The 24,968-nt window shown below is 37.2% G+C and overlaps 1 protein-coding gene across 1 annotated transcript in view; it reads left to right on the forward strand.

The window, feature by feature from the left end:
- Positions 1-22,716, forward strand: part of TACR3 (tachykinin receptor 3) — a 72,518-nt gene extending 49,802 nt beyond the window's left edge. The window contains exons 4-5 of the mRNA XM_008567862.1: positions 20,575-20,771; positions 22,187-22,716. Of these exons, the coding sequence (XP_008566084.1) occupies positions 20,575-20,771; positions 22,187-22,499 (510 nt within the window). The 3' untranslated portion in view covers positions 22,500-22,716. The remainder of the gene's footprint in view (positions 1-20,574; positions 20,772-22,186) is intronic.
- The last annotated feature ends 2,252 nt before the right edge of the window (positions 22,717-24,968 follow it).

A 24,968-nucleotide genomic window follows, 5' to 3' on the forward strand; every position in this document is an offset into this window, starting at 1 on the left:
TTTTTTTTTTTTTTTTTTTTTTTTTTTTTTTTTTTTTTTTTTTTTTTTTTTTTTTGAGACCGGCCGCACCGCACTCAGCCAGTGAGCGCTGTGAGTGCACCGGTCATCCCTACATAGGATCCGAACCCGCGGCGGGCGCCACGGGCTCGGCCCTCTAACTTGCCAATCTTATTTGCTCATCTAGTTAATTCTTTATGGCTTCTAAGACACCATTTCACTGAAACTCTGACTAGAAATCAAAGTTACCTTTGACTGTGTTGTTAAATTCATTGGATGCATTCAGTCCTTGACAAGATTGAAGCGACAGATACACTCTGATCACTCCCCACTTGTGAAGTCTTCTCTTCCATGATATTTGCTTCCTTTCTCTCCTCTGTTTCTCCACAGTAGTCTTTTCTGGCTTTTCTTCCTCTACCATTTAAATACTGTGCTTTACCCCAGAATCTCATTTTTCATATTTTTAGAGCTTTTATAGTGCAGTCCTTTTTGAATAATTTGATCTACTCCCAAGACATCAACACCCTTGAAAATTACTTTCAACTCAACATTTATACTATTCTCATATCTAGACTTCTATTCTGAGGTCTAGGCCCTGAACTTTAAAATAAAATTCTATTAACCATCTCTCATTCCAAACCTATGTGTAGTAGACAATTCAAAATAAGCTGGTCAAAACAAAATAATCACTTTTGTCTCTGAAATTCTTCTTCTAATTTCATAAAATGTTACTAATATCCATACAGTGGTCCAGACAAAAAAAATCTAGAAATAATCTATAACTCCTCCCTTTCCTCAATGAATGTCCACTAAATGATAAGGCCCTTCAGATTAGCTCTAAAAATAAATCAGATAGATTCCCTTCTTTCCTACGCCCTGCTCTACTCTTGTTTAGAACTATGTAACTCCTTGCCTGGGTTAATATTGCATTTCTACTAAAAAGCCTCCATCATATCCCGCTCAAATAAAATCCATTCTACATTGCCTTCAAAGTGCTCTCTGCAAAATCTGAATTTATTAATACCCTCCTTAATGTTTTTTAATGGCTTCTCTGGCCTCTAAACACATAATATCTCTCTCTCGTCCATCAATCTCTCCCAGCTTCTTCATCAGCACATGTTACATCTCAGTCAGAGAAACTACTCATAGCACTAAAAGGAGGTGAGAGCTTTGCTTATCTTATTTTCCGTAATCAGGGCATGCTTCTTCCTCTCCTTCACCACTTTTTCTTTTTTGCTCCTCTCACATGGATGTTCCTTGTTTGTCTTTCAAGGTGCATTACAGGCAGTTCCTCCAGAAAGCCTCTTCAATACCACCGCCCTCACCATGCATTCAATGTTTCACCATTTGCTTAACTATCTCTTCCAACAAAGTTTACAAAGCTGAAGGGAAGGGTTCATGTCTTATTCATATTTAGATATTCAGCAACTCAGAGGATGCCTAGCATAATTCAGGAACATTATAAATATTTATAAAATTAATGAATGGATCTGTTTCCTTGGATTTTTTATCTGATGGACAAATGCTCTTAAAAGAAGACTACAGACCAGTGATCTTTTGATTTTTATAACTTCATAGATAGTGAATTTTCAGGATATTGTGTAATTTTTCACCCCTTAATTTTTTTTCTTTACCTACAAGCATCATGGGGTCTTGAGATATTTTTTTCTCTCCTAATTACTATTTCCCCTGGATGCCTGATAAACACAGGTTCCTTCAAAGCGAGGATACTAGTTAAGTTCATTTTGTTGTGAGGTTGTCAACCAGGAAAGGAACCAAACACTTAAGAATTTTAACAGAGTCTTTATTAGCCAGCCGGCGACTGCTTCTCCTAGGTATTTTGGGAGAACAGTAACTAGCCTTGGTCTGGTGGAGTTTATAAAGGCAAAAAACACATCCCGTTGGCACACAGGTTTGTCCAGGTACACAAAGCAAGCTAGGTAGCTAGGTTACAGAAGCCAAAAGTGAGCAGTTAAAGCAGTCAAGCATAAAAATTTTCATTGTGTATGGCTCTTATTCCTATGTAATGGTTCACAGTGTATGGTTCCTGTTTCTACGCAACAGTTTTTGTTTCTATGAGAAGGTCAATGGTTTCTCATGCAGAGGGGGGTAGTCTGACAATGAGAATGGAGCAGTGCCCACCTAAGATGGCATTAACCATGTCAGAGTTTTCTGTTACATTCACCGCTGGTTTTATGTACATGAGTCAAATCCTAGACTCATTTGTGTGTAATATGTTATAGTGGGTTCTTAAAACCATTAATTTCATTGATTGAACTTTTGGTTTGATATATTTAGTAAGACAGGTGAACACTAGAATTAAAAGCAAGGGACCAGCTAGTGAGGAGAGTTGTTAACCAAGGAGACCAGGAGAATAAGGCTTCATACTAGTTGTGGCCTTTGTTTCTTAATTCTTTTCTTTCTTTTAACTTTTTTCTGATTAGGGAGAGGCTGTCTCTTATTACTCCTGAGTGATTAGTACAAAAACAACAGGTTTCCCCTAGAGCCACATATAATCCACCTTGTCAGTCTGATTGTGTGGATTATTTTGGGGTGCAGCTGCCGCTGCACATTCAGATAGGTCCAGCCTCTGTGTGGGACACAATGACCACAGTGAAGAGGAAAAAATTAACTTTTCACAACATTGTCAGATTGACCACTTGGTGTAAATCTTTTCATCAAAGCACTTTACATTTTAAAATTGTTATTTAACTGGAATTATAGTAGCTGAAATCGGATACAAAACATCTAGTCACAAAAATAGAAAAGGTAATGAAAGAGCACTTCAGAAAGAAACTCCATAGCCAAAGGGCATTCAGTTGTTTTTCTCCAGAGACCTGTAATAATCTAGGGGGCCATGAAGCCATCTGGGTTCAAGGTGGTGGCATTTCACCCATATGAGTCCTCCTGATTGGTGCGGATGTGGTGTTAGGACTTTTGTCAGCGGGTAGGCCTCTCTGATCAAGGAGTGAATCTGGTGTAGTACCTGCTGGAGGGCCTGAAGAGACTGAAGAAGGTTATAGTTAGTGATTTCAGCAAGTTTATCATCTTTAAGACAGGGCAACAGAGCGGGCGGCCTTCCGAACATAACTTCATAAGGTGTAATTCCTTGTATGTAGGGAGTGCATCTAGCCCTTAGGAGGGCAAAGGGAAGGAGGCTCACCCAGTTCCCGCCAGTCTAGTTTTAATTTGGTAAGTGTTTCTCTTAAAGTCCAATTCATCTGTTCTACCTGTCCTGAACTTTGTGGCCTATAAATACAATGTAGATTCCAATTTATTTTTAATGTTTTGGCTAATAATTAGGAAATTCGGGCTGTGAAACCAGGCCATTGTCAGACCCAAAGGTTACATGTAGGCCAAATCTGGGGACAATTTCTTGTAACAATTTCTTTAACGTTATCTGAGCAGTTTCAATTTTGGTAGGAAAGGCTTCTACCCATCCAGAAAAAATGTCTATGAACATCAAAAGGTAGTGATACCCATATTGTCTAGGTTTTACCTTGGTGAAGTCAATTTCCCAGCATTCGCTAGGGTTGGCTCCTTGTATTCTGGTTCCAATGGGCAGCCTTGAGTTTGGCCCTGGATTTACTTGTGAACAAATTTCACATCTGGTAACAACATCTTTTGTTATTTTGTCAAGATCTTGGATATAATAATATTTTTTTAAAGTTCAGTTAATTTTGTGGATCCAAGGTGTGTTCCTTGATGTATCTGTTTAATCATCAATCTGCCTAGAGCCTGTGGTAAATAAATCCTGTGGTCTGGCAGAATTTTATAATTCATGGCATTGTTGGAAGCTTTTAAGATCTTAGTATGTTCTACTTCTTCTTTAGTATAATGGGGGGTTGGCAGCAATTGAGGTGCTGGAATGACTATTAAAGAGTCAAATGGCCCCACTGGTTTTAATGCAGCTTCTTTGGCAGCACAGTCTGTGGCAGTGTTACCTTGGGCTTCAAGCAAATTGCCCTTTTGGTGTCCCCAACAATATATGATGGCCACTCTTTTTGGATACCATATGGCCTCAAGGAGAGCTAGTATTTCTGCTTTATTTTTTATTTCTTTTCCTCCTGATGTTAATAGTCCTCTCTGTTTCTATAAGGCCCCATGAACATGGACAGTGGCAAAAGCATATCTGCTGTCAGTATATATGTTAACAATTTTATCTTTTCCATGCTTGCCTGTGTTAGGACTATGAGTTCAGCCTTTTGAGCAGATGTTCCTTGGCTTAAGGCTTGAGCCCAAATGACCCAATCCAAAGTTACTATGGCTGCCCTGGCATACCTGATACTATTGGAGAAGAAACTGCTTCCATCAGTGAATAACACTTCATCAAGATCTGTCCAGGGCACATCAGTCAGGTCCAGCTGGAGGCCTTGGGGAGTTTCAATTGTTTCGAGGCAATTATGGACAGGCTCAGTTGGGTCGTCATCTGGGAGGAGGGTAGCCAGATTTAGAACCATTGTTTTTAGGAACTTTACTTGGGGCTGATCTAGAAGTAAAGCCTGACACTGGGTGATGTGGGCATTAGTTAGCCAACTATCTGGTGTACTCCATAGGAGGGATTGTATAGAGTAAGGGGCTACCACATCTAGGTCTTGTCCTAGAGTTAGTTTGTTTGCCTCTTTTACTAGCAAAGCAGCAGCTGCTATGGCCCAGAGGCAAGTTGACCATCCAGCAGCTAGGTCCAATCTCTTTGAGAGGTGGGTGGTGGGCCTCTGCCATGGCCCTAGGGCCTGTGTAAGTACGCCCTTAGTTAATTCCCCTTGCTTCAGCAATAAACAATGTGAAGGGCTTGTTTATGTCAGGCAATGCTAAGGCAGGAGCTGTGGTGAGTGCCCTCTTTAGATCTTTAAAGGTCTATTGTTTAACATCAGTCCAAATTAAGGGGCTATTTCTTCCCCAGTGAACCCAGATATCCAAAGGCAGCAGTAGCCCATAGCCCTCAAGAATATGTGAACTTTTTTGTTTGTTTGTTTTGAGGTCCAGGATTTTCTTAAAATTGTCTCCATTCTTCTGGACTTTTTTTGCCATTAAAAGCCTTTTGAGCAACCTTGACCAACTCAGATAACAATTTTTCTTTGAACTCTTCCTGTCTTTGAAGCTTTTTTTTTTTAATATCTGGGGCTGACTGGGTGACAAAGGCAATATTTATTGCCCACCAATTTTCTGGGGCCTCAGGGTCCACAGGAATGTAAGTCCTATAAGTCTCCATGATGCACTCCAGAAATGTGGTGGGGGACTCGTTTGGCCCTTGAACAGTTTCACTTACTTTTGATAGGTTAGTGGGCTTCCAGGCTGCTGTGTGGAGTCCCCGAAGGAGAGTGTGGTGATACATGTCAAGAGCCCCCTTACCTTGGTCCATGTTTGGGTCTTATCTGGGTCTGTTAGAGAGGAACACGTGACAAGATGAATGGAGTCATCAGAGGGTTGGCCATTGTGACTGGTAACAGTGTTTAGGGCCTCCTCTGGATCCACTTGCATTCTTCTGATGTGAAGAGAGTCTGCAGGAGCTGCTGACAATCATCCCATGTAGGCTGGTGGGCAAAGAAAACAGTCTCCAGGAGGGAGATGAGGCCCTGAGGTTTTTCTGAGAAAGAAGGATTTTGATTTTTCCAGTTGTCACTAGTAGAACATGGGAGCCTGATCTTGAGGAGGTCCGGGAGGCAAGGGAGCCTGTCAGAGAGGAAGTTGAGGTATGGGAGAGAGAGAGGATGGAGAAGAGTCAGCGTCGGGATCAGATATCAGGTGGGGGAATGAGAGGAGGGTTTGAAGGAAAGGCAGGGAGAGGACTGATATGCAGTGGTGTTCCGAGTATGCAGGGGGAAATATCAGGGCCTTAGAGGTGTCAGGGAGGATGGGAGGTGCTGTGGGGGCTGCAGGCTTCTTCAGGGAATCTGGAAGAGAAGGCTTGGTTAGAAGGAAAGTTGGCCCATGTACTTGGGGGCATTTTTATGGCATTTCTTTAGCCATGATGGCTTGTCAGAGATTATATTAATCCAAACCTGTATGTAAGGTAGTTGATCAGGATGTCCAGGATGCCCAAGATAAACGTCTTGGACCCAATAAACTGTTAGAAAATCAGTAGTTTCATATGAGGGCCACCCAACATTGAAAGTTTGCCAGTCAAGTTCAGAGAATTTTCTGAGACCAAATGGGTTGACTGACACCCCATAATCTGCTGCCCTTATTTGGAAATCATGCAGTCAAAGGGACCTGCCATGTGAATCGGCCAAGATGGAGCTTGCCCCATTTGGTTACAAACAATAATGATGACAGACACACAGAAACAAACAAATAACAGGCAGGACAACAAAGATTAAGACAAGTGGCCACAACCAATTATCAAATCAATGGACCAGGCGATGTCTTGCCGAGATCCTGGACTTGGGAAGTAGTGCTGCATCCAGCCTTCCATGAAGTCCCCAAATCAGAGCTCTGATACCGAAATGCAAAACCAAGTTTTTGAGATCTCACACCAAAGCTTACCTCTGGAGGTCCAAGATGCAGAGTAATAGGACAAAGACTCTGGTGTCAATTGAAGAATTTGGTTGTGTTGGGCCCTCGGGCAGAGGCCAAAGGACCCTGGGGCTGAGGAACGTCTTCTCGGTGGCTTTCCATAGGGACCACAGCAAGGGCAGCCCTGGGGCCAATTTCCCTCATGGTGGCCTCCCCTAGGGAGACTTGCCATGTTGCCCTGCATCCGAAGCTGCCATTTTTTGTTCCCCTGAGTGACAAGATCTCACTGGGGCCTCCAAAGTGTTGTGAGGTTGTTGCCCAGGAAAGGAACCAAACAAGAATTTTAACAGTCTTTATCAGCCAGCCAGTGACTGCCTCCCCTAGGTATTTTGGGAAAGCAGCAACTAGCCTTGGTCTGGTGGAGTTTATAAAGGCAAAAACCACATCCCGTTGGCACACAGGTTTGTCCAGATGCACAGAGCAAGCTAGGTAGCTAGGTTACAGAAGCCAAAAGTGAGCAGTTAAAGCAGTCAAGCATAAATATTTTCATTGTGTATGGTTCTTGTTCCTATGTAATGGTTCATTGTGTATGGTTCCTGTTTCTATGCAATGGTTTTTGTTTCTATGAGAAGGTCAATGGTTTCTCACTCAGAGGGGGGTAGTCTGACAATGAAAATGGAGCAGTGCCCACCTAAGATGGCATTGGTCATGTGAGGGTTTTCTGTTACAATTTCTCTATTCAAGTGAGGCATTACTTCAAAAATGGGTACTACAAGTGAAAGCTTACACTTAATATAGTTAGTATCATATTTCAAAATAAATCGAAGTTTGCTATGTTTTTTGGCTTGCTTATTTATCTAAAACCATGAGTCAAATGAATTGTGATCTTTTAATGTTTATGACTCAAATAATATTAAAAGATAGTGACTCTTTTTTGTTCTCTAAATCTGGTGTTCATTTTTGATAAGGCAGTGTACACCAATTCTTATGTTGTGTGAGTTGCTAGCAAGAATAGACTCTGAGCAGAAAGAGCAGCAATTAATGGTGTTAACAAAAAGACAACCATGGGATCACTAAGAGAAGAGGGAGACTGTTTTCCAGAGAGAAGAAAAAATAAAAGGAGAAAAATGCAATTTGCATATCGGGGAACACAGGTTCCAACTGGAGCAAAGTCAAGCATTCCACTGAAGGAGGAAGGCTGGTATTACACCTTCCAATATCAGGTTCATATGCATACTGAGTGAGGTTAAAGAAATGCTATTAATATTTATGGTGAAGCCATACAAATGGCCACAAGCAAACACAAGTACAATCATAAGACACAAAATTGTGTTATTGTGCAGGGTCAACAGTCTGGCCCGGGCTGGTTTTGATATGGCCTCTCTTATGTGAGAAGAGGAAGAAAAATGTCTGTGGAGCCCATTTTCTGTCTAATTGGGCCGTAGTGGACCCTCAAGAATGAGAAAGAAAGGGTAGATGACTGGTGCCAGGTGGATTCGTTGAGGTCAATATAGAATTCCCAGCTGTAGCTGATTTAGCCTTATCTGTTGAGAGCTGTTTTTGCTTAGTTACAGGAAAGAAAACTTCATAACAGTCGGTAAGACACATACTTGCAGACTGAGAAATACATATCTGCCCTTTCCCTCGCTGAGGCCATTTGGTTTTGTTAAACAGTTTAAATGTTTCTTTTAACTACAGTGAGTCTATTTTGCCTGTCCTTTGGGGTGCATTTCACAATGGGAACTCAATATGAAATATTTTGCTAATTAAGAGGTCCTAAAATTTAATTTTCTCTTCTAGTAGTAATAAAAACAAAAGAAATGTCTTATTGTCAGAGTATAGTGTTGGGAAAGGATATGAGATCTTGACAGAAATCAGTCAAACATTATCAAGTACTTATTATCAAATATTTGATATTTAAATTGAAATTTAAATAAAGGATCTAATGCTTTGTATTGATTTCAAATATTTTTCTAAGATTTCTACTTTGTTCTTCTTTTTTAACAGTTTTTATATCTTTCCTGAAATTTTCTATCTTTTAAATTATTATAACGATCTTTTTCTGTGGATAATTTAACATATTTATCAGAGTTATTTAAAGGCCTTATCAGCTAATTGCAAAACCTATTGACTTGTTTCTTTTCTTGACTATGGAGCATGTTTTTCTATTTCTTTGCATGTCTGATAATTTTTGGTTGCATACTAAAAATTGAAAAATATGTTAAGACTCTGAATAACAGTATCTTCTTCTGAAAGTTTCTGTGCTTTCTCCTAGAAAGCAGTTATATTACTAGGGGCTCATCTCAAATTTGTAGAGGTTTACTTTTATACTTTGTTAGGGTAAATCTATTTTAATTTTTCCCTTGGTTTTAGGGTTAATCTTTTAATCCCGGGCATAGTATTTATTCCTAAGGCATAGACTTTCTGAGAAAACCCAAGGTACCCTCATATATATATGCAGACACATATATATATACATATACATATACATATATACACATATACATATATACATATGTATAGAGACATATGTATACATACACTTATATGCACACATGTGTGTATATATATATGAGTGTGTCTATATACATATAAATATGCAAGCTACTCTGTATATACTATATACAATATATACACCATATATTATATAATGTCAGAGTAGCTTCTCCGTATATAAAGCATACACACACACACATAAAGTTTAACAAAAAGTTTAACCAAAAGTTTACAAAGTGTGTGTGTGTGTCTGTGTGTGTATGTGTGTGTGCGTGTGTGTGTGTGTGTGTGTGTGTGTCTATGCTTTATATACATAGAAGCTACTCTGACATTACTGGGACCCAGAACCCCTAAATTTCTTATATAGGAAACTTCTTTATAATATGTCCTGTCTTTTTTCTTTGGCTGTATGGTTTGTTTTGTCTGTGTTTATACATGCTTTCTCCATATCTCCCTCATGCTTTAACCCTTTAGATTTGGATTTTGCCTGCACAGCTTCACCAGAGATGCATGAAAATATTTAAGACATATTTTGGTGTCTTCCTTAACAGGATTTGCCAAGGGATTGAATGGGGCAGTGAAAATGAGGGAAAGCAAGGGAACAACAATGACTTCTAAGTGTCTGGCTTTAGTAATTGGATGGATAGTAATACCACTTACTGGGATGAGGATGTTCACAGGAAGAATATAGATTTTATAGGGGGGAAAATGAGCTTTTTTTAATACATAAAATTTTGAGATGTCTTTGAGACATTCAGATGGATATAGCTGTCTGGGGGGAAATGGCAGATAGAAAAGGGTTCTTTAAAAGTGCTTCCTTCTCATCTGCAACTTTGCTAATTCTCCTGAATGAAGCAGCAGCTGTCACAAAACAGTGGGCAGAGGTCAGAAGGGTGTGTGAAGCCCAGGGGGTGCTGCAACCAAAGAAAGAAAGACACAGAGTTTTACTCAACAACCTCATCATTCTTGAGACTGTGAGACAGCTAATGCCACCCTAGGTACACATGGGGCAGACTGCCTCACCTCCTCCCTCTCAAGGCACCTGGCTAGCCAACAGGAGAGGACACTGTTCTCCCTGCCAAGGTTTGCAGATTTGTAGCCCTGAAAGGAACACTTTCACTTTATCTTTATAGACAAGGGTGAAAAGAGACTGGAATTGGAAAAAGAAAATAAAAACAAACCATAGGGAACCCAGCTGCTAGAAACAAGACAAAGGAGGTGAGCATCTAGAATAAGCTGTATGCCTTGAACTAAAACACAAGCGATACAATCACTTAAACTATGGCATGAAAAAGAAATCATGAGACTAAATATATTATTTTTAAATTTAAAATTCTAGGACTAATGGGTACAAGTTATGCTATCTACCCTAAGTGAACTGTGTATTGAAACAGCACACTGTACCCCACAAATATGTACAAATAAAAGTTAAAATTAAATAAGTAATTTAAAACTCTAATTGCTTAAAAAAAGGATGTTACTGTTGAAAAGTGAAGAAATATATCAAACTATATACATTATACAGATATATACATATATATATACACGTACATACATACGTATATATACACACACACCTAAAACACCTAAGGCTCATAAGGGAATAAAAAATCTTCGGAAACAGGTCGAGGTTAGAAATATGAATTCATTCTCTTGAATAACCAAAAGTTTACTGTATAGGTTTAATTTCCTTTCACTCCAGAATCATCCTTCTCTACCTTTTGTATTATGTGCTATCTACTGTTCTAGGCACACTAAGCACTGGTCATTAAGAAACGAGGATGAAATTACTAGAGATTTCCCACCATGTAATCCACAAATCTACTTGCATATACCCTCTATATTCTTCCCTCTTATTACAATGAGAAAATTCCCCACCTCTCAAAAGTTTGTGGATTTCATTCATTCATATTCTCTTGAAAAGCATGAGCCTTTAGTTGTACTCAATGACCTATTGGCTTATTCCAATAGCATTCAAACATCTTTCAGCATGTCTAATTTTAGGAAGTTATCTTTTGATCCCCCATTTATCCCCCACCCAACTTCCAACATATATTCCTTCATCATAACTAACCAAAGGAATTGTTTATACATGCTTTCCTCATATCTCACTCTCACCCTTTCAATTTGGATTTTGCCTGCACAACTTCACCAGAAGTGATCTTGTCCAGTTAATCACTTGCCTACATGGAAATGGTAATTACCTTACTAAACCTTCGAGCAGCATTCGATAGGATTGGCAATCCTACCCCTTAAAGGAGATTAAATATATAAATAAATAAACTGTTTTCTTGACTTTCCTGACTACACTCTAGTAGTTTTCTTGCCAAATAATTACTCGTCCTTCCTTATATCCTTTCCAGATCTTTTCTTGTATCTTACTTCAAAATATCTGAGTTACTTGGAGCAGGATCTGAGCGACTTCTCACTCTTCATTCTCTGAAATGTGTGTTTCAAGTCAATACTTCCTCTATGAGCTCTAAGTTTATATAATCATCTGCATACTTGTCATCTCTGCTTTGGTTGTTTCTCAAGAATTTTAAAATTATAATACAAAAATGGCCCCTAATATTAAGTGTCCACATCTAACATGAAAATAGCCTCTTCCTACACTCACTCAAATATCAGTAAATGGCATTTTCACTTACCCAGACACTGAATTCAGAAGAGTCATTCTTGAACATTCCCTCTCCGTCTTGTCCTAACCTGATCCGTCACTAAGGTCTAATGACTCTCCTTCCTAAAAATATCTCCCATCTCTCTACTTCTGTCCAACTCCATTGCAATAATTCTCCAAGATACTATCACTGGTCATCAGGACCACCATAACAGCCTCCCAACTGGTTTTCCCAGGTCTACACTTGTTCTCCTCACATTCATTCTCCATTCAGCAGCCAAGATGATGTTTGTTATAACTAAATCAGTTCAGGCAATCTGTTTACAATTTTTCAATGGTTTCCCAATATATTTAAGAAAGTAAATGAAAGAAAGTGCAAACCCTGAAAATAATGTGCAAGACCCCGTAGAATCTTGCTACTACTTACTCTGCCAATCTAATTCTGTGTGACTTTGCCATGCATGCACTATGTTGCACTGATGCTTTCTCTCATTTGCTTTGTTCTCATCCACTGCTGGGTGAGTCAGTAGAGTGTGTCCACTTTTTATTTTAGTAAAAGGCTTAGCGAGTTTTATATTCATTAAAGAAACTTGTAAACACATGGATTTATTTAATCTTCAGGGCAAACCTTTGACCATAGATATCATTTCTGCACTTTATGAATGAGGCAATTAAAACAAAGGAAGTGCAGTGATTTCTCAAGATCCCAAAGGCAAATTCATTGCTAGGATTACTGGGTTTCTTAATTTCTCACTAGCAAGGACTCATTCTGTATACATACACCCTGCTTCTCAAGACCCTTAGGAATAGCCCTTGCTTCTCTCCTCATTTATCATGCTCATGGGGTGCTTAAGTGGAAGGGTACACAGTATCCTTCTCTTCTAAGAGACAGCCCATTTTATGTGAGATGAGATGTTTTCTTCAAGGCAAAAGAGTCAAAAAAGAATTTGGAATGGTGGCATGGTCATGGAAGCTTCAAGTTGGAGACTGGTTTATCTATCTCTATGAGTATAGACAGATTTATCAGAACTAAAACTTGTGAAATAGGGACTCAGTGCTTTAAATGTTTTATGTGCTCTCTAGCCTTGCCGCTCTAACAGTGTGATTTTCCTTTGGTGACTGTTACAGAATGTTAGAACTAACTGTCTGATGCATAAAGTGAAGCACTTCAAAGTGCTAAGCATTGCATTCTGTAACACAGAATCTGTATCAACAGAAATTGGCCACAGTAAAGTAATAAAAATAAAGATGTAGAAATAGATGTTTGAAAGGTAGGATGAGAAAGTCCTTACATAGAGCACAGGATAAAAAATTTGAAAACACTGCTGTATCTTCCAGAATTTATGAGAAAAAAACTTGAAATACAGAGGCAGAAATGGACTCTATTATTGTCAAGTTACAATATAACAATCCAGTCTATCTAGTAAGAGCAGAAGACATAGATCAAAAACTATGGAACTCCATTCCCATTGCAAGACTACTTTATTGCAGTTCATTATGAATTAGTATTTTTATATATTTTGTCTATATGTTGTGAATAGTATACTTTTATTACATTTTATGTTAATTTGCTAGAAGTATACCTTTAAAGTAGACCTCATTTTTTACCCATATTTGATATTCCTTACTTTTCTAAATAACGGTTGCCTCAGAAACATGAATTGGCCCCAATATTCACAATAAGCGAAAATTGCTTTTTAAAAATTCTTGTTGACATTGATTTTGTTTGGATAATTGAAATAGTGGTAAATAAATCTACCTCTATTGTTTTTGTAAAGCACAGAAGTTGTTTGCTGGCTATTTTCTATTTTAATTCTCTTCCTATAAAAACAAACAGGTAGAATCAGCTCTGCTCCTTCAGAGGTGAATATCTAAGTGTGATAACTAAAAAGTCTTTTGCTTTAATCAAAGGAACCACTGTTCAGTCTAAGTTCGAGTGACAGATTCAATTGGAGTTTTAAGTTGCATGAAAACCAAGACTAATCTATCGCCTCACTCAGCAAGCATGCATTCTGTGTGCTTGTCATTCTTTCTGCTGCAAAAGAATTAGCAAGGAAAACAGTGCTTGTGAGGAAGTCATATATTACCTAAGATAGGCTCAACTGATGAAAATGAAGACCCTGGTCTATCTCTTACATTGCTGAAAGCAATTTTACAGGCAATCCAAACCACTCTGGAGATCTCCATTTTCACTGGGACCCTGCACCATATTTTGCTTCCTACTTTGCTGGAATAAAGTTATATAGTATACTGCCCTCAGCATCTCAAACATTGTATTTGAGATGTCTGCTCAGGCTGCCATAACAAAATGCCATAGACTGAGTGGTTTAAACAACATAAATTTATGTTCTTACAATTCTAAAGGCCAGAAGTGTGAAATCAAGGTATCAATGGGGGTTGATTTCTTCTGAGGCCTCTTCCTTGGCTTGCAGATGGCTACAACCCTGTGTCTTCACATGATCTTTCTTGTGTGTGTCTGTGTACTAATCTCTTCTCCTTTTAATGATACCAGTCATATTGAATTAGTTAGTGCCCACCCCAATAACCTCATCTTAATTTAATTACCTCTTTAAAACTCCTATGTCAAAATATAATCACATTCTGAGGTACTGATGATTGGCATTTCAACATATGAATTTTGGGAGGATACAATTCCACCCATAACACTATGCACACTGGTCCCCCAAAATTCCTTTCCTTCTCACAGGCAAAATACATTCACCCAATCCCAACAGCCCCAGCAATCTTAACTCTTTCCAGCATCAACTCTAAGTTCAAAATTTCATTTATATCTTCTAATTGATGTATGGTTGAAGACTTGAGGTATGATCCCAGGACTTCAACATATGAATTCTGGGGGGACACAATTCAGGCCATAACAAGCCTCTATAAGTTTTTATCTCTAACCAAGTTTCCATAAAATCAATCTTTATTCCTTCTGCCTTAATATACTTATTTTTCTAATGACATTCATCTTGTCTTCCTTTTTGTATCTACAACTTTTTCTTTGATTTCAGATCATTATAGGCCTAAAATCTTACAATGCTCTCAAAACCAAGTGTCTAATGGAAAAATAAAATTACCTTCAAAATAAAATGTGACCAATGAAATGTAAAGGAATAAAAACACAACACAGAAAAATATTTTCCATATTTGTATACATATGCACATAGTTTTTTTTTTTTTTTTCCATTGGGTTTGATACCATTTTTTATAGGCATTGCTGTAGGCTAATGTTAATTGAATGCACATGTTAGTTGACTTTGGCAAGAGTGTTTAGTTTCATGAATGACACTAACATAATATGCCTATATTAACCTAACCCTGAAATTACTGGCAAAATTCAACTCATCTTCTGGGCCATCCTGCACTGTTTTCACAGGTACTACTAAATTCTCATTTTCTCACTTGGTACTGAAATTCTTAAGTGTAGTCTTTGAAAATGAAGCACCAAAAGCCAAAATTAAATAGTCCATGAAGCAGTACTTTAAATTTCAATGCTTTTTATTAATATTTTTTTCTGTATGTTAATCTTGAAAACATTTTAGTTTGCTAATCTGTGGTTAGAGTAGGCAGGCCTGTAATACTCACTTAAAAAAATGTAATGATCTATTCGAGAACATTTGTCAGAGGAAAGATATGGAGAAGTGGCAGGGTGCAGCCCATGAGATGGTTCTCCAAAACATATGCTCTGAGGAGACTCTAATAAAAAACAAGAAGTTTCTTGTCACACAGAGTTGACCATTTCTAGTTCAGACATTTAGAAAGAATATCCTGTACTGAGCAATATGACTCAGATTTTTTTAAAGGTTGGCATTATTTTATTTAATTTCCAAGACTGATTCTCTTATGACCTAAACCTCACAGTCATCCATCCTACACTAATTTAATGTGATAGATAAAAAAACAGCTGCAGGCATTCCAGTCTAACCTGTACAGGATACAAAAATCAAACATTTTTTTCCTCTTTGATACATGAGAAAAGGTTCCCAAGGCTTATTCTCACTAACATATGACATGCATTTCCATCCTACCTATGTGGTTAAACTGGATTCTTAACTACTAGAACTTTGTTAAGAGTTACATCATTTGTCCCCACCTGCTTTCCTCCTGCTTGTAAGTTCCTGTACCAAAGACAATGGGTGGCCACAACCATACATGTTGCCATGGAAAATAAGTCCCATTTCCTCAGAAGCAGGATAGGTCTTTCAGCTTCATGAAATACCCAATATCAATCAACCTTTATATCAAGTTACAATAAAATTTGTTAAGACATGATGAAAGATTTTAATCTTCTCTATTCCAGACTAAAATATTGCCTAAAATCCCAGGAGTTTGAGGAAGTCTACCAACTGATTCCCTTTCCTGCTTAGCATTCATACCTTGTCTGTGCTACTGCTGTTGTTCAGCCATGCGACACAGTGGCAACTGCTCATAGAATTTGCACGTCTATCATTGCTTGAGCTTTGCGCTTTGAGGAGCTCTTTTCCTTAGCATTTCATGAGGAGGAGGATTTGCAATTTTGTGATTTCAACATTTCACAAAGCAAGATAATTTCTCCCACCCCAGAGCCTTTTGCATTTACCTCAAAACTAGGGTCCTGAGGGTTCAACATCAGAAATAACTCTACAAGATTTTGTGAGCAGAGAGCTAAGGTAACAGTATTTTATAGAAATAAATACAATATATCATAGCAGTTGTTTCACTTTAAAATACCCTTTTTTTAGGATCTTTAGGTGTTTTCTAAAAATCTTCAAATACATTTCTAAATCTTTTGCAACAAGGTTCTAAAGGCCCTATATATGTGAGTTAGAAGTTATCTGAAACTTCTGTTCCATTCTCCACATGCACTTTAATTTCTTCCGTGTTCTTATGGACTTTTTTCACGTTACCAAAGTCACTTTAAAAGACTCTGATAGCCTTAGTATGTCTTTCAGCTATTGTTGGAAAACAATTTCATGAACAGGGAGTTTGTGGTTATTCTGTATAAAAGGGTTCACATGAACCCCATATTCACATTCTCATAGATTATAGATATAGATGATATAGATATAGATATAGATAGATATATTTTGTTGATGTTCTTAACATGTATTCAGAATAAAATTAAATGCTTTCATGTGACCATAGCAATATATGGTTATATTGTTTTTGTACTCATTCTCCTTACCTGAATTTGTTTGCCTTGAAAGGAGAAATAGCAGTAAATGTTATGCTTATTTTATATACACACACCCACTTTAAACTTGGAGAACAAATGATACCAGTAGTTAAAGACTGAGTAAAATCTTGGACCTCACTTAACCTATGTACCCTTCACTTTCTTTCATTTTGTATTCACTTTCATTTATTTATTTAAAAAAATTTGGAGCCCCCATTATATGTGAAGTCCAGTCTAGGTGCCTGGAATACATCAGTGAACAAAACAAGCAGAAAATTGTGGCTTTTTTATATTCTAGCATGAGGAAACACAATGTAAAGAATAAACGTAACAAATTAAAAATAAAGAGCTAGCTCATGGGTTTTAGGATTGCTGGAAGGGCAGATTACAGTTTTAAATAGGTTGACCAGGATAGGATTCACAGGAAAAGTAACAATTGTGCAAAAGCTTAAAGAAGATGAGGGAGTTAGCCAGTGGGAATCTTGGCAGAAGAGTACTCTGGGAAGAGGGAGGGAAAATAATCTAGGACAGGAGCCTGACTACCATGTTCAAAAAATGGTAGAATGTTCACGTATTCCAGACTGAATATGTCAATAGAACCCATCTCATTCAGTCTAATATTCCCTGAGCCTACAGGTAGCAGGCACACATTGAGTCATTCTTCATTACAATAAACAAGTGCATTCTGTGTTAGTCCATTTCTGTTACTTATAACAGAATAATTGAAACTGGGTCATTTATAAAGAAATAAAATGTATTTTTTACAGTTTTGGAGGCTGGGAAGTCCAGAGTCCAGGGAACACACCTGGTGAGGACCTTTTCCCAGTGATGACTCTATAGCAATGCAGGGTAACACATAGCGAAATGGTTGAGCAAGAGAGAGAGATCTCTTTCTTTGCTCTCCTTGTAAAGCCATCAGAACTATACCCATTACCACTTAAGCTATCATCATATTACTCCATGAATGGATCAATCCATTCATGGGGGTACAGTCCTCACAGTCTAATCACCTTTTTAAGGCCCCACCTTTCAATTACCATAATAGGATTTTCCGCCCTCTTCTTTTTTTCTTTTTCTTTTACCAGAGATGGTAATTTTCTGGCAGTTTTTTTTTTTTTTTATTGAAAGATAATTAATTATATGTATTTATGGAGATTGGAACCAAATATTGACGCAAGTGTACAATCTGTGGTGATCAAAGCAGGGTAATTAGTATACTTATGTTTAAAAAATGTAATCACTTTGTGACCCTTAACTAGTTTTTTAACAACCCCACTCCCTCTTTCCCATTCCCACCTCTAATAATCACAGTTCTGTTCTCTTTTTTTTTAATGTTTAATGTATTATTGTGATTGTTTCTTTCTTTTCTTTACTTTAGTTTCCACTTATTAGTGAGAACATGTGGTATTTCTCTTTCTGTTCCTAGATTATTTCACTTAACATAATTTTCTCTAAGTTTATCCATGTTGCTGCAAATGGCAAAATTTCATTCTTTTTTTATAGCAGAGTAGTATTCCATTGAGTATATATACCACATTTTCCTTATCCAGTCATCTGTCAATGGTCATTTAGGTTGATTCCAATTCTTAGCTATTTTAAATAGAGCTTCAATAAACATGGGAGTCCAGGTATCCCTTTGACATGATGATATCCATTCCTTTGGATACATACCCAGCAATGGGATTGCTGGGTCATATGGCAGTTCTATCTGTAGTTATTTGAAGAAACTCCATACTGTTTTCCATAACGGCTGCACTAATTCCCACCCTGTTAACATTGTTACAGTGGGGAGTAAGTTTCAATGAGTTTGGGGGGTACTCAATCCATAGCACATTCTCATAAATATTATTTTCAATTTTATTTGCACATGTTTGCACTCACCATATTTCTATGCATTTTTACAAAAATTTTACATTTTCTTTTTTTTTAATTATATGACAAGCTTCAGAATAAAGTATTAGTTCTCTATCATTGTATTTCTCAATTTGTTTCCTAGACCCAATAGACATTCAACAAATTGTTTTAACTGCAAACAGGAAAAAAAAAAAAAAGACTTAAGAGTTTGAGTTTTAAAGACCCTAACTTAGTTCCACGAATCACAGTGGTAAAATCTTTTGGTCTTTGCCTCAGTTTCCTAATGTGTAATTGAAAGGCAATTAATAAGTTGTTAAATATATGAAATACTGCATAAGTATAAATTTAAAATGGCTCTTACTTGTATTCCATAAATATATGAATAAGAAATATGAGAGATAAAAATGTAGAAATATGAATGTAATTCTTCAGAAGAACACAATGCCATTTGAAGAACACTGAAAAAATCAAAAGACTTTAAACGGCGTGGCCAGTGATGACATTCTTTGAGCTATTGACCTGGATTTTCAGCTCTGATGGCAAATTTTCCATCAGCTCACTACTAGTCACCTGGGTGGTACAGCGATTAGGCCCTTAGGGAAGTTTTGCCTTCCACACCGATCCATTTCATGCTTTGTCTGTTTCTAGAATCATGTCTTTCATGACACTTAACCTTGCCAACTTTCATCTGAATCCCTAACTTGCAGTCAAATGACAAGTCAAGTTCATAAATAATATACTTTCCTAGTTCTAAGCTGCCTCATAGACCATTTACTTCAGGACTATCTCTGATGTGTATTAATCTGACTGCAGGTAAGCCTCAAAATTCTTTTGTTTAATATAACTTATTCTAAACTTTTTACTATTTCCAAATTCCAGAATTAGGTATGAGCAAATTTAGTGGACAGATTAATGATGAGAAATGAGGTAATCAGACAATATTATTTTAATTCCTTTTTATACACAAATCCGAGCTGCTCAGTGCTCAGTAACTTTGATTCTACCTTTCTTATAGACACAGACAATGGAACAGATTTTTTTTCATTTAGAGACACATAAAACATCTTTCTCATTCAAACGCCAGCTGCAAATAGTATGTTGCCATTCATCATTCATTCACTCTATATCTATCAACCTCCAGCTATATACAAGGGTCTGAGCAAGATGTTGGGAATATTAAGATAATAAAACATTGCCTTTGCCTTTCTGGAATTTAAGGCCTGACATTCTATTTTGGCTGACATTCTATTTTGGCTAGGGCCTTCAGAACATTATCATTCAAAAGTGTGGAATCAAAGGAAATGGCCTACGCTTATCAAACTCCTAAGAGCTGATGTATAAAACAGTTGTATAAGCCAATTGCCTATTTACAAATTTAAAGTTAGTGATATTTCCTCAGACTAATATGAATATTCATAATCACTCTCTAGGGAAATATTCCTCAATATTATATTATAAGAGAAATCAAATTAAAATTCAGAAGGTTGCTTAGTGAGCATGGTATTAAAATAATCTGAATAGCTTTAAGCTATAGTCAGGCTATTATATATACTTATGAACCAGCCCAGTCCTTGTAGTCTACTATTCCTCCATAGTGACTTAACAGTCAGTTTCCCCAGACATAATACCTCTGCTAACATACAATACTGGCTAGCACAGCCAAATCTTAGCTCCTGGCTCTCTCTCCCCCAGGCTGTCTGGGTTTCTGTAAACACTCTTTTTTTCAGGCCAATTAAAATATATTTTTCTATGTTTGGGTTAGTGCCATCCATTCTGCTGGGTTGGTAGAAATGGAATGGCAGCACCATCATACTTTCTTGAGACTTACCTCAGGCAACAGTCCCTATTTCACCATTTGTTAATATATTGTCTATTCCTTAGGCATGCTGGGCATTTAACTGTATTGACAGAAACAATATGATTTGCAGTAAATTATTGGAACTACTATACTTAATGACTTAAATTTGTGAAAAATGACTTTCTTTCATTCTAGGTTGTGAAAATGATGATTATTGTCGTGGTGATATTTGCCATCTGTTGGCTGCCCTATCATATTTACTTCATCCTCACTGCAATCTATCAACAATTAAATAGGTGGAAATACATCCAGCAGGTCTACCTGGCTAGCTTTTGGCTGGCAATGAGCTCAACCATGTACAATCCCATCATCTATTGCTGTCTGAATAAGAGGTAAAAACAAAACTACCAAATGCAAGTTTCTTGTCACTCCTGCCTTCACTGGAAGCAATAACATTGTTCCAGCTTCCTGGTACAAATTTAACATGCAGAAGGAAGGAAAATTTCTGAATTCCCTGAGAGGAACACAGAGCCTGATTTTTTTAAAAACTTTTCTACTTTACAGAATATCCCACCTTAACAATTACATGCTCAAAGCAATGTTCTTAGAGGTTCTAACTGGGCCATTTTTATATAGGCCAACTTATACCTCTAAACCTTCAATCTTTTTATCTGCCTAAGAAAATGAAATGCCCTCATTATTGAAGAAGGGGAGTTGAATATGTGTTCAAATCCTCAAAGAAATTAAGGTACTTCCTAGAAATTCACAGATAATTTCTATGATGGAGAAATGATGGCATAACTGAGTGGAATCTATTAAATAGGGTATGTTGTAAATAGATTTCAAAATAGAAGATGTTGACATGAGGGTGGCAGAAACAACAGTAAGGACAAGGAGAGTTGTAATCCTCCATCCTGAATAATGGGGGTGGGGAGGGACACAGGGGCACCTACAGCCTCCATGGGAAATGCTTATGAAAAATTGGGGTGGTCAAGGGAAAGATGTTTATAAAGTAAAGATAAAAAAAAATAGGAATATTTATAGTCAAATTTAAGACTAGAAAAAAGGTAAAATGTGGCTTCCAGATAAAAACACTTTAAATGTATGGTCACTACATAGAGGGGTAGGGTTAAATTTCATAGTTGTTAATTCCCTTAATAAACCAATATGTTTTGTGCACAGGTAGAAATGGAACTTTAAGTAACTGCATGAACTAAATCCTAAACTGTCTTCATAGTTGGGGACCCAGCACACCTTGCCTTAAGTTTCTTAAATACTTAATTAACTTGTACATTTTTTACGAGTTGCATTAGCCATATCTCAATTCAAGCCACCCCACAAGCAGTTCATCTGCTTTTAATCAACTTCATTTAATGGTTTACAAAGACAAAGATTTTGCCCTTTAATATATGGTTAGATAAAAATCATCAAGATTAGCAATTAATTCCAACATTAAATCAAAGAAGCTATTTTGAAATATGTCATTTTTAAGTGCCATAACCGGCAAGCCTAATTTAATTATACTTCTGTAAATGTATAAAATTAATACAGGGAAGTACACTGTTTCTTTGGCATATTGATTACCTGATGTACTTTCACTATTTGATAACTTGCTTCTCATCGATGGGAAATTAAGATTAAATTCAAACAAGGATACTAATACTGTGACATAAACTTTAAAAGTTTGACTAGAAAATCAAGTTCAAAAACTCAGTCGGCATAAAAGCCTGATGTAGAATTTTCTGTGGCAACCGAAGGACATGCTTGAAAACACGACTTTTTCTTTCTGTGTCCCGCTTCTGCTCAGATTTCGAGCTGGCTTCAAGCGAGCATTTCGCTGGTGTCCTTTCGTCGAAGTTTCCAGCTACGACGAGCTGGAGCTCAAGACCACCAGGTTTCACCCGACTCGGCAAAGCAGCCTGTACACCGTGACCCGGATGGAGTCTGTGACGGTGGTGTGTGACCCCAGGGACGCGGGCACTGCCAAATGCAGTCGGAAGAAGAGAACCACCCTGAGAGAGCCAAGCTTCGATGGCGGCTCCCACAGCAATTCCAAATCTGCCTCCACCACTTCCAGTTTCATAAACTCACCCTATACCTCTGTGGATGAATATTCTTAAATCCATTTCCTCAAGTGAGATATTAATGTGACAATCATGCTGCCAGCCTAGGTCCCCATTGTCCTGCTCATCAGTCCTGTCCAGCATATGCTCTAGAAACAGAAGGGCAGTTTTTAGGCAGCAATGCTTAAATTGAGAAAGGTAGTATATAAATGTGGCAAAGGCACGATTAAGGTATCAGACCCCCTCCCCCCAAAAACTAAAATAGGCTTCAAATGTATTCTTTGAAAACTCTGTTATTATATGCAACCAACAAAAATATATCTGAAAAATACTTCTAAAGTGTCCAGTTTTTCTCATTTAAAAATTGCAATATATATTTGTGACACTAATAAGACATACAAGAGGTCTTCAAAAGGTTCATGGATTATCTTTTAATTCTATTTTTTCACAAATCTTTCGAAGTACCCTGATACAGTTTTTCCAAGATTAAAGAAGCTTTAAAATATAATATTGTGAATGAAGAGAAACAAATCTATATGAAATGTAGCCTTTTTATCTACAGCTAAAATGAAAAAGAGTTAAATGACTCATTTTCCCACTAGAGTGAGGAAAAAATAACTTCAACAAGTAGAAACTAATAAAAATCTTTGCTCAATAAAACTCATTTTGTACAACAAAACTTTCAAAGATTTAAATATTTCTTCCATGACATTTAATCGAAAAGGAAATCTAGCCAAATCATTAGGCAGATGTACATGCCATCCTCTTGATTATTTTTTCTGACAAAGTGACTTCAAAAGACAAAAAAATTCCTCTTTGACCATTACATATTTCTCAATGCCAAGTGAAGAAATAGTCAGAGTTAGGGCCTAAAAAAAAAAACAAAGAAAATTTTTACAATCCTCTTTATTTTATTTTTCACAGATATTTTTATATCTCTGATTAGAAAATATCAAAGATGCTAATGAAGAAAGGAATCCCATTTGTTTCTGAAAATGGCTGCTGGTTTTGAGGCAAGAATAAAGATAGTAATTCATAATTATGAAGGCAGACAGGAAGGAGCATCTCCTGGCTCCAGAGGAAGATGTTTCTCCCCTATAAAACCGGGGAGAAAGTTGAAGGTGGACACCAACTTTATCAGCTGCATCGTGTCCTCCATTTCCCTCACTGAAAAAGGAATAAGGACTAGAGGAAGGTATCAGAAAATATATTCAAATGCAAATCCTTAGGGAAAAACATTGGAAGTGTGACAAAAGAAAATATACATACACATCAATCAGGCAATGCGTAGAGAGGTGAGTCAACTGCTAGAAAAGAAAGCTGCACAATAGTTTGAGTACATGTGAACTAATACCAGGTGAGCAAGAGTGTAACACACACTCTTCCAAGGAGAGACCTTTACTTTTGTCTGTTTAGAAAATTCAGAAGTCCCACCAGAAATAAATGAGGTAACGATCCTGAAGAAACACCCATTTTACTACAAGAAAAAATATACTGGCACATTTCTGAGACCCCTAACAAACAAAGAACACCTTTCAGTGCAAACTTTATCTTCTAGGCATCAGTGCTTATAAATCATCTCTCCTTGAATTAGGGATAGTGTCAATCCTACTGAAGAAAGCAAAAGCTGCCTGAGAATGTGGGCATGTAGTATAATATTCTCCTTTAAAATACCCAGTTAGCTTTTTAAAGCTGTCTGTCTAAAATAATTACCTCTAACACTTTACTTCCTTGTTATGCCTCCATAAATATTAGATTCAAATATTTTCTGAAGAACAGGATAAAAGCAAGTATTCAATAGCAAATCATGGTCTATTACGACCACAGCATTAATTTTCCAATCTTCCTCCTTACTTTGGAGCCAAAACCAGAAATATCCAATTGTTACAAAGTGTTAAAGTTTTAAACAACCTAGCCATATGTGTTTGAGCCAAATTTCTTCTGATGACACCAATCAACAGACACACACACACATAGGAGTGCGCAGGCACATGCAATCATTTAACGAATGTAACAACTTCAAAGAATTAAATTCAGAATTGAAAACTAGAATAGTAAGTGGTCATTAGAGGGTTGCCACAAATAGCTCAATAAAGTCTAAGAAGCTTGTGTGCATGTTTATTACTACCTAGTATCTAATTGTTTGAATATAATGTTTTTAAATGTTCATTCTTAATAAATGTAAATTCTTATAATAGAATGTAAATGTGTCAAGAAAAAGCCCCGTATGTAAAAGCAGGTATTATTTCCTTCTTAAATTTATGAATCATATGGGACTAGAATTAATGTTCTGGACGTATGGGATTATATTCAGCTGTAGAATAAAAACGTGAAGTTTGGCCCTCAAATTTAATGTAGTCAGCCACCACCGAAGTACATTTGAAAAACTTAACTCCTGACCTTCACACGTGTTAGGGCCAATAGTATTTGCTAAGACATTTGTGAGAAAAAATATTGCCCTAATCGGTTGTTTTGTTCATTTGGTTTGGTTTTGTGAGTAGATTTGTTGTTGCTTTGCTTACTGAG

This window comes from Galeopterus variegatus, unplaced genomic scaffold, assembly GCF_000696425.1.
Source record: "Galeopterus variegatus unplaced genomic scaffold, G_variegatus-3.0.2 Scaffold352, whole genome shotgun sequence".
Classification (NCBI taxonomy): Eukaryota; Metazoa; Chordata; class Mammalia; order Dermoptera; family Cynocephalidae; genus Galeopterus; species Galeopterus variegatus.